Consider the following 13825-nt stretch of genomic DNA (forward strand, 5'->3'; position numbering starts at 1 on the left):
AGAAGATGAGGATAATAAATGTAGATCTAAAGGACACGTAGAGAATATGAAACGTACGGTAATATGTATTAAAAGTAGAGATGAGGGACTATATTATTAAAATAAAAAAGTAGAAGGAGTGGGGTTGGATTTGAGGAGGGGAGATTTGATGAAGTGGGAGTCCCAACAATTGTGTGTCTCTTGGTTGTCATTCTCGAGCCCTGTGTGTGTCTTCTTTATTCTCTCTCCCGGTGGTGTTTACTCACGGGGACGTTGACTCTCTCTCTCTCTCTTTCATTCTTTTTAGAGAGAGAAAAGAGAAAGAGAGACACAGAGTTTGTAAAGAGAAAGTTTCTCACTGGTGTCTATACCTTTACTCCAAGAGTCGGATCTGGGAATGAATTGAGTTGTTTAAGGGACCCTGAAATGCAAAACTTTATATTTACAATTAACTAAAGGGTTATTTCCTCCCTTACTTTGTGATCAACTTCCTGTGTAACTCCTTATTTTATCAAAAATATCCAGATGGTCCCCTTTTGTTCGTTACCGTTAAATGTCCGTTAACTATCTCTCCTCCATCTCATCACCTCTTTCTGCCACACCATCTCTCTCGCCACCTCATCATCTTCTCCTATAAGGTATTCGGTCGGTCAAAATTTCCGGCGACCTTCATGCTTATTTTTTTTTCTCTCTCCACTAAGGTCTGGAAAAAATCCAAACCAGATATGTTGAAGCTTCAACGACTGAAAGAAATAATTTTAGAGAGAGAAAGTGTGATTGACATGGTGGTCTCAGGTTGTGTTAGGGTTTTCCCCTCATTCGAATGCCAATCAGATCCTGGTTTTTCTGGATCGGAGAAATCAAGTTTCGGTGGATCTAACGGGAATCCTAAATCTATTTGTGGTTCGTTTCGTTTATCATCAGATCTTTCTTCTCAGATTCTTAGGTTCCTCCTAATTTTGTCCGACAACTTAGTATTGAAGCACGCCGGAACTGTAGCAACATCGGTATTGCTCAAGTTGTAGCTGCTTCATGGTCGAACAACAACAACAACATTACTGGTGTCGCTGCTTTTCCCGCTGAGATCGACATTCCTATTCTCGTCGATGAAGTGGTCAACGTTAATGGCGGTGATGGTAGTTGTAAAAGTAGTAGTAATGGTGTACAGTTGTTTGGTTCGACCGCTTTTGAAGGCCTCATTTTTACGCTCTGACGGGAGCATCGTTGTTCATGCTGGTATTCTCTCTCCCCCTCTCTCTAGATTGTTCTTTGTTGAGAAGAATAACAAGAATGTTGTTGATTTTGATGATTTTTCTTTCTTTCATTTGTTTGATTTGTGCAGGTGAAAGATTAGGTCGGGGAATTGTTACTGATGGAATCACCACTCTGATTGTTAATACTTCTGCTTACTAGTTTCAGAATTCAGATGAGCTTATAGATTTCAAAGTTCTTGTTTTAATGGTTTAAGAATTTAGATGAGCTTATAAAAAAATAGGGTAGTTTCCCCAAACCCTAGTGGAGAGAGAGGGAGAGAGATTCTTTTCTAAAAGTATGAAGGTCGCCAGAAATTTTGACCGACTGATGACCTTATCGAAGAAGATGATAAGGTGGCGAGAGAGATGGCGTGACAGAGAGAGGTGATGAGATGGAGGAGAGAAAGTTAACAAATATTTAGTGGTAACGGACAAAAAGAGCCCTATGGGTATTTTTGATAGAATAGGGCCTAAGCGGGAAACTGGTGACAACGTAGGGGGTCTTTTGGGAAATAACCCTGAACTAAAATACGACTTAAATGGTTTATAATATTTATAGGCAAATATAAAAAAATAAAAATGTAAATAATGGGAGAGAGAAAGACTTTCAAAATAATATAAAATATAAGATTTTATCTTTTGTTTTTTGAGGAAAAAGTGAAATTTTTTTATTTATCGTAATTCTTTTTTCGAAATATATATTTCGTTTAAATAAATTCTTACGATTATTTTATAAAAAATATATTTTTTTTTTTCAAAAATTTTACTCGTACCTTCATTTGGTCCCTACCACAACTCCTAGCCTGATGTGGCGACATACCACTTGAGCGTGGAGCAACTGGAGAAAGAATGGTGAGAGTATATACTCCAGTTATATGCCGCCACATCAGGCAGAGGTGGTGAGGGACCAAACGGAGGGATGAATACAATTTCTCATTTCTTTTACTATCAAGAGAATAATTATTCTTTATTATTACGTTAATTACCAAAAGAAGAAAGTTTTATTGAGTAAATAACATTAGGGTTTAATGCTATTTGACCTTTAATTTCTAAAAAAACTCATTGTTTTAACCCCATAAGTGTCCGACAGTTAATTGGTGTCAAAGAGCCAAAAAATAACTTTCCATAAAATTACCCTTCACACCAAAACAAACTAATTCCTATTTTTATTAAAGGCGACAATGCCTCTTTTATCTCTCCTCCATTTATTTAAGTCGCTCCTATACTTCATCTTTCCCTCTCACTGCCTCACCATCTTCTCCAGCGAAAGTCGCTCCTATACTTCATCTTTCCCTCTCACTGCCTCACCATCTTCTCTAGCGAATGTCACTGATGACCTTCAAACTTCTTCTCTCACATTTTCTTCTTTCTCTCCCCTCATCTACTTCTTTTTTTTTTTTTCTCTCTCTCTCTTTCTTCTTCTTCTTCTTCTTCTTCTTCGTATTCTTCTTCTACTGCTCCTCTTTCTTCTTCACTATCTCTCTCTAGGTTCCCCTTCGTCAGTAGGAACCTCGACCAAAGGAAACACTTCTGCCAGAAGGGTTTCCAATCACTTGAAGAGAGAGAAGAGAAGAAGAAGAAAAAATAAAAAAAAGAGATAAAGAAGAAGAAAAAGAAGGAAGAAGAAAAAGATGAGAGAGAAAGAAGAAGATTTTGTCGAGGTTTGAAGGTCGCGGAAAATGTGGCCATCGACGACCCTCATTTGTGAAGATGGTGAAGTGGCGAGAGGAAGTAAATGAGGGGAGGGGAGATAAAGAGATGGTGTGGCCTTTAATGTTTGTAATTTTTTTTTGAAATTAGTTATGTTTTGGTTCCCAAAAATATTTTTGGAAAAAGTTGATTTTTTAAAGTTTTGGGACCAAAACTAACTATTGGATACTTACAGAGGCCAAAACAGTGAGTTGGCCACAAATTAAGAGTTAAAACAAAATTAACCCCCAACATCATTGAACAATTTATGTAGGTTTGTTTAGAATTTTTCGTTTTGAAACTTGAGAGTGAAAACACAGACGGAATTATTTATTGAAAGATAACAAACTGAATAATAGATTCCCAATGTAATGATTATCGTAGATCGTAGTCAATTTCCAATAATAAAAAAAAGAATAATAGATTCCCTTATATAACTTCCTACCATTTTTCTTCCCCCATAATTGTGCATGTTGTATCTTTAGGGTTTACATTAGGTACACTATATTACGTACCGGTAGTGTACCAGGTCACGGAGATCCACAAGTCCTAAATCAGAATTATGGTTAATGTCAAAAATTGATAACTCAATTGGCGGTAAGACATGTACTCTAGAACCATGGGGGTCCCAAATTCGATTACCATCGGAGGTGATATCATGGTTCATTGAATTTAGGTTATTAAGGTATAAGTAAAGTAATTTAGTTGTACTTTAGGCCCGTAGTTTGATTTAGCTTTGGGCCTTAGTTTAGTTGGACTATAGGCACCTTCCTGTAAAGGTTTAAAGTTGGTGGTTATCGTGCTTATCGCATCTTATTGATGTAACTATGCTATTGTAATGGCTTTTCTAGTCAATTTTCTAAATAAAAATTAGATTCACATTTTTGGCCTTCAGGTTTCACTAGTGTGACGAACCAACTGTTTTGGTCTCAGTAAGTATCCGAGAATTTGTTTTAGTTCCTGAAGAAATATTTTTTACGTTATGTTTCTCGAAAAGTTATTCTTAAATATTTTCTTTTATCCACATAACCTCTCTCTATTTTCTACATGTCACACTTTCACTCAAACACTTTATTTTCTTATATCCTCATCTCTGCTTTTTTACTAAGGTCGCCGTCAAAGTCGCTTGACAACAACATTGTCGGGCGACCTAAAAGAATTTTTTTTGTCCATGTTCTTCTCCCACCACCGTCTCTCTCTCCCCCTCCTCCTCTTCCTCTCTTTTCTCGCTTATCTTTTCTCTCTGTGTATATATATTTTTTTGTAAGGCGGGTCGTTTGTAGTCGCGAATTTCATGCTATTAGTTCTAGCTCTACATTAGGACCATAAGGGCTCTATCTATCTAAAGGAGGTACATACCCCTCTCGTATAATGGTACAATGCAGCTGAAAACGGAAGTTTAGGCAACCACTTTGAAGTATATAGGTTATTAAAAAAAATAGAATGAATTTCTTATAATAGACCCCCCAAACATTACCCATTTGGTTTTGGGTAGTAATTTACAACAAAATTATAAAAGGAATAGTTTGAATATTTTATTTCTTTTATCCTTCCCCCAAAATCTCTTTAAATGTGAGGATGGGTGTCAATTAAGTCATCATGTAACGACAGAAAAATAGTGTAAACAAGAGTGATTGAAATTTCTTTTGTGGGTAAAAAGATGAGGTGAGGCTAAAGAAAACCGATCCATTTTTATCACCTCATATATGTTAATGTCTATTATTTTTTGCTTCTCGACCTCTCTGCCTTGATAGATACCCCTGAAAACGACTGACACCGCCCATTCAAACTTACACCCAAAAGAAAACAAAGTTCTATAGACACCAACAATAATCAAACTGTCATATCGAATAACAATGGTCGTGGTTGGGCTAAAAAAGAAACAGTGGTGCCTATAGAACGTTCGCTTTGCATTAGAGAATCAATCCTCTGTAACAGCCAATTAACAATATATGCCCTGAAAGTATATCACTAGTAACAGCCAATTCTCTTAATGCAATGGTAAGGAGTAATAAGTATGAACAAACCTAAGATGATACTAGTACAAATATTATTAGTATTATTATATTTTATCCATACAATGGCAATGTTCACAATAATGAAAATGACAACCCCTAAGAGACATACATATAGAGGTTTCGTTAATAACTTATAATGTGACAGGGATTACTATATACATAACATAAACGTAGTTACCGCCTTTATCATTACTGAAAATGAAAGAGGATTTGAATAAATATACTTACTACTTGGGGTTGTTGGAAGTTTGGATGGCAACAACACCTGAGACCATAGAAGCAACTCCACAGACATTATGACCTTTGCAGATTTTATAGTAACCTTTCTCTCCCCAGCTCTCTCCCCATGAGTTCTTTATAATCCAGTATGGTTTCTCCTTCATCCGAATGGGAGCATAAGCATCGGCCCCGTATCCAACGAGTAGAACCCCGTGATTTAACGATCTCTTCGAGCAAACATATGGGCATGAAACTCCTCCAACATATGTTTGCATCCAAGCTGCATTGATACCCACTGCATCCAATCCAACAAACTCCACAGTTATTAAAAAAAGATGGCTTTTGTTTGAAACTTAGTATTGTTGAGAACATGACCGAATATGGTCAAAATAAAGATAACAAAAATGCTCAATGGTGTAGCTTTTTGTTTTCTTAATCTGACTTGCCTGAGTCCAACTTGCTCGAATACGAGTTATCTGAGTTTGACTTGTTTTAGGCAGGAGCACGAGAGTCTTTTCAGACAATGGGTCGACTTCTTTCTTGTCTATAGAAAAGGGCCCTAATCAGTTTGACTCAATTTTCAGGCAAGTCAGATACACGAGTCAGATTAAAAAATTGTTCGAAAATCAGACTGCAGTAAAATCAGAGTCGAAACAAACAAACTCAACCCCAAGTGTCTAAAATACTAAGGAGAACTAGTTTAAATATGAACCTGCAAGAGGGCCAGTCTTCACGAGATTTGCAGCTATTTGTTCTTCGTCGAGAGAGATGACGGTAAAGTTAGAGACTGATGCAGCTATTTTTGTCTTGTCAAATTTGCAGGTGCCATCTCTCCCGGTGTATGGATAGTCCGACTCTTTTTGAAGTCCGCCTGCTTGAAGTGTGTACTCGAAGGCACTGGTCATTAGCCCACCGTTGCAACCCGCATCACATGAACCTGGTGACTCTGGATCACACTACAATATCGTATAACTTCATTAATACCTACAAATATACTGCATAAACTTCCAGTTACCACACATCAAGAACATAAAACTAATGCAACTTTTTTTTATTAGAGGTTTTGCCTGAGGCCAAGAATTGAAAACCACAGCGTCAATTTCAGATGCCATGTAAATTGGGATATATGAACAATGTCATACGGAAAGGAAAAAACGTAAATTAGAGTCACAGCTCAGAAATTTTTTGGTTAAAAGCTCGTAAAAGAAGTCACATATTAGTTATCTAATAACACATCTTTGGAAAAGGGCAGCCTGTAGCTGGCTTGCCACAATGACAACAAATACATATTTTTAGTGATGGGTAAGAAAGCAAGTACTTGTAGAAAACACATAGAATATAAGCAGACTATTACGTTTGTAGGCTTCTCACTCAAAACCAATTGACAATTAGTAGAGAGACCCTGCATATTGTTTATTTGGTCAGGAGACTGCCATTTGTACATGTAGAACTACTCTCATACGCTCCTTCATTGTAAAGTTCTTTGAGCGTAACATATCTTTTTGCTGGGTGAGACGGAGCAAGTGTAGGCGTGGCTCTAATACTGATACCGTATGAAACTACGTGGACATCCAACTCAAAACCAATTGTCAATTAGTTCAGAGACCCTAAACATCAGTTAACTAGTATACTTCAACACTAAAGAGTAAAGACAAGGTCAACCAGAGATAATTTAATTGATTTCAGTCTTTCTTAGTTGAATGATCATTTACATAAATCCATTGGTTTAGTCAACAGGGACGTAAAGGTGAGACAAACAATTTCATAATTCATACCTAATAAACGAGTCAGAGCCGATCACCCAAACTCCAAACAACAATCACAGACAACGAAAAGGTTCATATAGGGAGAATAAGCAGAACACACCATTAATTCGAAGAAATATAGTTGAATCAACACAAAAAACCAGAAACAGTCAACAAGTTTATTTCTTATTCACAAAGATTGGGAAAATCTTAACCCTAATAAGCATTAAAAGGAATAAGATGTATGGCTACGCAACAGTGAAAATAAATAAGAAGAGACGAACCACATGATCGCAGTCCACAAGCTGTTGCTCACTGAGACTAACAAGATTCCCTGTAGAGAGAAAGTTGGCTCCTTCCAAGGCACCTGTTGTACTAAAAGACCAGCAAGAACCACAAGAGCCCTAATTTCACCAAAAAAACACAATTTCAGAACAAAAATTAGGGCATCAAAAACCACATCTAAAAGGGCAAAATCATTTGAACAAGGAGATAACAAAATTCCTTTACCTGATTCTTAACTCCAGTAACAGCACCACGTTCTCTCCAATCAAAATCAGTGGGAAGATCATCAGTAGGTAAAATTGGAGCTTTATGAGCATCAACTGGAAGTTTAAGACGATTTAAACCAAGATAATTCCTCCTAAACTCCTTCGGAGTCAGATCTGAAAACTTAGTAATTCCATGAACAGCAGATGGATCAAATCTCTGGTGTCGTTTAGCACGGCGTAAGTTAGATTTAAACACAGATAATCTATAAGCGTGTTCTTCCTGATCACCATAAATCTTACCGAACTTCTTCACGAAGTTTATGAAGTGATGTTCGGCGTTCAAAATCAAATCGTCAAGATTCGATTCCGGTACGACTTGACGAATCAAAAGATCATCAGATTCTTCGGCAAATGCGATTAAAGAAGTTTTAGATAAGAAGATTGAGAGAAGAATCAAGTGAATAAAACGAGATTGATGATTCATTGTTACCAGTCTTACGGAGCTAGGGTTTAGAGAGAGAAAGAAGATGGAAGATTTTTTTTTTCTGTCAGTACAGGGAGTAGTAGAGAAGAAGGTTGGTTGGTTGGTTTATCAGATTAGATTAGAGCCAATTGAATGGTAGTTGGAATTTGCTAAAATCTCTTGATCCCGCGCGAAAGATTGTTAAATGACCGCGCTAGATGACGTACTAAGCATCTTAACCGTTACTATTTTAATCTTCTTCTTTTTTTGTTATTCTCGAGGATTTTTCTGATGCTCAGGAACCGTGAGTTAAGAACTTGGTTGTTGGTACTGGTGAGTTCCCGGTTTGATGGATCTTTCTTTCGTGTAGAATTGGTAATCTTGATGTGAGAGAGATATTATCGGGGTTAGATATTTCCGCCCAAACTATTTGAATTTCCACATCCAATCTTTTTTTTTTTTTTTGTTAAGAGATTTCCACATCCAATCTACTAGTCTGATTTGAAAGTGATATTACTCAAGTATGGCAAACTAAAAGCCCATTAGCTATTGATAGTGTGATCAATTTTTACACCTAGGCTAGGCCCAACCCAAATAACAAACTTTCGTTTTTGAAGAATGCATGACAAGCGCAATCCATACACGAAAACCCTCACCTCCCAAAGTATTAACATCCCAACATAGACGGACAATGGACGTTGTTTTTAAGCAATGTGGGATTATCACAGCCATCCAATCTTAGAGACGAGTGGTCCCCAGTTCTGATATTCTACCTCTGACGTGTCAAGTGTGACTGGTCTGATTAACGTAGGAGACCTTAACCGGTTCGAGTCTCTCTTATAAGTTGTTTTGGCATCTCACTGTGCCTTTACCGAACAATTGTAAAACTTCGAGCCCATCTTAGGCCAGTATTAGTTTAGTACGAGAGATTTTGTAAGGTGTTAGATATTGCCCCCAAGTTATACAGTCCAAAGCCAAATTATGGGTGTCTATAGAACTTCGTAGACGAAGTAAGACCTATTGACTGGGCCTTAGTAGGGTTAAGAGTTGTTGAATATGGGCTTCACAAATAAGGGTTGGTACCCCTACGGCCCTACCAGGAGGTTCTATTTTCTCTTGCAGGTCTGCTTTATGGATTGACACTGCCTTGAATCATCAAAATTCTCTTGGCACTCTCCGTGTCTCGGAACACCTTTCATTTTCCAAATACGAAGATCCAGTGGGAAACTCAAGTTATCTAATCCAAAAGTCAAGTGACATGGGTCCTGCCGAAAGCGAAAAAACCACGTTTCCTTCGCCCTATTTGAAACTTGGAATCTCTCAGTGCGTTGGGTCACTTCGTCTGTATGTCTTCCATCTCACTCTTAGGGACTACATAACTCTGGATTTGTGATTTTTTTGTTGGTGGCCTACCTTAACCCATACCCATTTGGAAAAACCCCATATCTAGGTGAACAAAACTCCTTTCGTGCGAGTCTAAAACTTCACCCATCCATCTATAGATTCATGTACTTGTGGGTATAATAATTTTAATCTGCTTAACCTACTAGTTATGTTGCCTAGATTTCAAGTGTTAGAGTTTGATCAAGTATCTATAGATGGATGTGAGATTATTGGCATATGATGTGAATAATCCCCCAAAAACCCTTCGGGTCGAGTCTCTTTTCCATGTGATGTGAGATTATTCGCATATGTGACAACTCAAAGGCAATCTTTCTATATAAGCGAACCATATAAACCAAATAATCTCCACTCACCAAAACACATGTTCGAACAAGCTCTAACGATAACGAAAAGACGAATGCCGATGAAGATTTTGACAATGACTAAAGACTAGCTAGGAATCTACCAAAATTGTCAATTCACCACTTGAACAAATAAACAGCATCTTCTTGTTTTCAAAGATTCCAATACCAATGGTCATCTAATCATCTTCCCCAATCAAGCAAACCCACAATGGTTTATCTTTTTCCTCTTTTTTTCCTTTAATGTAAAGAAAATTCATGACTAGGATGACTCAAAATAAAGATTTTAACTTTTCAAAGTGATAACCAATGGATTATAGGGATACCCTTCCTTTTTTGGGGGACCCTCCATGAATGGTTTTGTGTATACTGGAGAGAAGGCAAGAGTAGTAATGGAGATAAGGTCATTCCCATGAACACGGACATTCAAAGGCGCATTATGTCAAATTGGGGTACAATAATGTAGAGAGAGCAGCAAGTGGGAGAAAGAGCTCTCATCAAAAAAAAAAAAAGTGGGAGAAAGAGAGAAATTGCTTCCATAGAGAAAGAGATAAAGAGTAGTTTCATTTTCCTCAACTAACTTTTAAATTTTTTTTGTAACGTTTTGTGTTTGTATCTGTTGTGGTGGTCTTCATTTGTAATAACGACCATGACATGACTATAGAAGTTATTAATGGTGCTTCCTCCGACTCTAACTCCCTCGAATATTCTATCAAAGATGGTATTTCTCTCAAATCGGATATCGAATACTTAATGTCGTGTTCCATGTGGATGACCATCTCCTAAGTTTATTTAACATTTTTCAATCCACAATAAATAGATTCAACTACTTTTTGAAAGTTATAATTATTTATTATTCCAAATTTTAAATCAACATCATTAACAAACCCTTAACGAATTGCCGTTATAGTAACTCCAACCCCAACCCGTCTTAGATCGAAAAAAATTATTTTTTCACCCAAAATTTTCAGCCTCAGCTCATCATCAAAAATTCAGTTCCAACCCTAGCCTCTGTTGAGGTCGAAAATTGTGTATGTGAGAAACACATGTGTAGATTCTTTTGTGGGTGTGCGAAAAACGTGTGTGATCTTGTGTATGTGTGAAACATGTGTTTGAACTATTTTTGAAATAAACTTTTTTCAAAATTAGAGAATTATTACACGTTGGCGAGATTATTTTAATTATTTATGTGTGAGTTTTTGTTAGACTTTACACAAAATTAAAACTAATTAAAATTTTAAAAAATTAAAAGTAATTACATTTTTAAAAAATAAATTTTTTTTTTGGAGATCTAGCTGTTGGATTTTCCCAACATGACCGTTGGGATCCTCAACGATCATGTTGGGGACCTTCAGCAGACCCTAAACCCTAGGTCGCCAGAAGAGGGCGGTTGGAGCTCAACCGATTGCGGCTTGACCTCTCCGCCTGAGGCCGAAAATTTGAATTTTCGACTTCAACCTACAGAGGTTGGAGATTCCCTTAGATTCGCTTGTTGGTAAACTCCTAGCAAGTGTTTTAGTCGATTGTCGTCGTTGTCAGCTTCGCATATACTGGAACAGTGAGGAAGCCAGTCTAAGACCGTTGCGAAAAGTGTAAGGCTGGGTGTGTTTGATTTTTTAGCACTTATAAGTGCTATCACTTACTAAGTGATAATCACTTAATAAGTGATATCACTTGTAAGTGATATGGCGTTTGTTTTCTATCACTTCTAAGTGCTTGATTTTTGTTTTTATATTAATTCTAAATGTCATAAAAATGAGAAATTGTCTATTTTGACCTTAAAGTATTTACATATTAGCATTTCATACTAGTTCATTATGCTCGCGAGTTTGGATACAAGAGAATTACGATTTATGAATGCTTTATGTTGAAAATATTAACCTCAAGTAATTAAAAATTATGAAGAAGAAAGAACTTACTTTGCATCATGGAGTTTGGATGGTTCCGCGATTAATGAAGGAAGAGATGTGAAAAGAATTTAAGAGAAAAGCTTAGGTGAAGGATGAGTGAAGAAGGAAAAGGGACATTGATAAAGTCATAAAAAAATTTTTTTTTACTTATCAATTGTTTAAGATTTTCTTTTTAGTTATAATTACATTAGTAATTATTATATTCGGTAGGGGATAGAAATGTCTTTTTTAGCACTTAGAAGTGATGTTCACTTATTAAGTGATGTTCACTTACTTTGCACTTACTTTGACCCCACTTACAAGTGATGTTCACTTATTAAGTGAAAAAACAAACGGCCTAAAACTACCGGCCCGTGAAAATTCAAACACCCTCTTAATTAGGTGGTAGTGGTTTTAGTGAAATTCAGAAATTCACACAATCAGATAAACATGGGGTCAATTCATGATGTTCCAAACCTTAATGCGTCTCTGTTTTTTTTCTTTTTTTTGTTGCTAGGTCTCTGTTTTCTTGATTATGAAAGGGAAAAAAAGATAGTCTAAAATGGGTGAAAGTTGAATGGTATATTCATACTTTCCATCAATTCACTACCATTACTGACCTAAATCACAGAGTCACAACAATTATCAGTAAATAGTGGTGGTGGCCCTTGAAATAAAATAAAAAATTAATCTGAAGTTCATCTCTAAATGGGAAAATATCTAGACATGTAACTGTATACAAAAGAGGGTAGATAAGAGAAAAGAGAATAAAAAAATTCCGAGAGATTATTGATTTTATGAGAAATCCAATTTTGGATTTGTAATGGATAAAAGAGAAATCGTCAAATGTTGGGCACAAAACTCTTTTTATGATCAAATGTATGTATATATATATAGATGTAGTCAGAAATTTAATACAATGGAACACGAATGATCGACCTTGTGCTAAAAAATATCTTGGGAAGTTTTAAAGAGGTCTTTTGATAGTGTTATTTGTACCTTTATGATGTTAATACCCTCTTTAGAAATGCCTTCTCCGAGAATAAGCATTCTCCCTTTTTCTTCGACTTAAGATTGGTGGTTTCGAGTCAATTTGGTTACAAAATCAATCCAAGTCCAAGTCCATCCATTTCAAATTCAGTGGATTTGATGCGATTTGCAGTTGAAAACTACTGTCACTATTAAATACAACTCTTATCAGTGGACACCAACCGATTTATTACTAATTTTGACTCAGCTCTACCAATTCTGTAATAAATTCAGCTGAAATACATTTATGTTAGGGCGACTGTAACTAGTGCAGTCAAACTAGATTTACCAAGTTAAAGGGGTGTGACCGTGTGAGCGACACCAATAACACTTTCAGAAGGCGGCTTTAAAATGTTTATTGTTTATAAATCCAAATTAAATTTCTTTTATGCAATTTAGTAACAAAAATTTCAACCAAAGTTCTATATGAGTGGGTGTGCTTTTTGGGTGTCTGCGGTGGTGGTATAGCGAATCACTTTATGTGCTTAAAAAAAGGGAAAACCAAAGTTCTTGGACAATCCGAAGTGGGTAGGTCCTACTAACAGTTTAACCAAACACAATAGAAAAAAGCTTGGGAAGATATTCGAATCTCCAAGAGTCATTTTCCTACATTGATCTTTTAAAATTTCTATTTTATTTCCCATATGTTTTTTACTAATCCCATCATTAACAAAACGAGAAACGGTGGTTGTTAAGATATAATGTTTAATTCTCATCAAAAAAAAAAAAAGATATAATGTTTAATGAATATGATCTACCTAATTATGTCATGGTTGAAATTATTCACATAATAGAGAGACAATCCCATCAACAAAAAAAAGATAGAGAGACAAATAAATTAAGCTATAGATTACTTTTATGAGATTCAACATTGTTGTGCATTTATTGAAAATATTTATTGAAAGAACCTTGTTATTCAATTACCCTAGTGATTCACCTAGCTAGAGGCTTTTAGTGGATATTTTGCCTATGTCTATTCAAAGAAAATTTGTTTTAGGATCTACTTACATTAAAAAGAGAACAAAATATGCGTAAAGTCATGATAAATTTCACGATTACGTGAAAATCAAAAATATATGCTAAAAGTATTGACACGATATTTAATGTTGTTACACTATTTTAATCTTCACAACGACGAGTTCATGGGGGTGATTCGTCATCTGGGAAACTAGATACATGTCTATCTACTAACAACATTACAAAATATCCATCTTCAACTTATGAAACACTATCTTGTAGATCTTCAAATATCTTGAATTCTTCTTGAATACTTAGCTACCTAATATATCTGATTACGTCATGTAC

General features: G+C 36.0%; 1 protein-coding gene across 1 annotated transcript; it reads right to left on the bottom strand.

The window, feature by feature from the left end:
- Window positions 1–4954: 4954 nt before the first annotated feature.
- On the bottom strand, window positions 4955–9512 carry LOC147545195 (Papain family cysteine protease). The gene is made up of 5 exons (XM_086634327.1): window positions 8350–9512; window positions 7414–8306; window positions 7188–7307; window positions 5871–6114; window positions 4955–5453 (listed from the first exon to the last, which is right to left on the bottom strand). The coding sequence occupies exons 2-5, from the start codon at window positions 7876–7878 to the stop codon at window positions 5167–5169; spliced, it is 1116 nt and encodes a 371-aa protein (XP_086490453.1). The 5' UTR covers window positions 7879–8306; window positions 8350–9512; the 3' UTR covers window positions 4955–5166.
- Between the last annotated feature and the right edge of the window lie 4313 nt (window positions 9513–13825).

Source organism: Eschscholzia californica, unplaced genomic scaffold (genome assembly GCF_041429995.1).
Source record: "Eschscholzia californica isolate CP2 unplaced genomic scaffold, dmEscCali1.0.p SCAF_4, whole genome shotgun sequence".
NCBI classification, from domain to species: domain Eukaryota; kingdom Viridiplantae; phylum Streptophyta; class Magnoliopsida; order Ranunculales; family Papaveraceae; genus Eschscholzia; species Eschscholzia californica.

Coding starts and splice junctions, on each gene's coding strand:
- LOC147545195 (XM_086634327.1), bottom strand. CDS start 7,878: ATGAATCATCAATCTCGTTTTATTCACTTGATTCTTCTCTCAATCTTC. Junction 7,308..7,413: donor TTACTGGAGTTAAGAATCAG/GTAAAGGAATTT, acceptor TGGTGAAATTAG/GGCTCTTGTGGTTCTTGCTG. Junction 6,115..7,187: donor TTGTGGACTGCGATCATGTG/GTTCGTCTCTTC, acceptor ACGATATTGTAG/TGTGATCCAGAGTCACCAGG.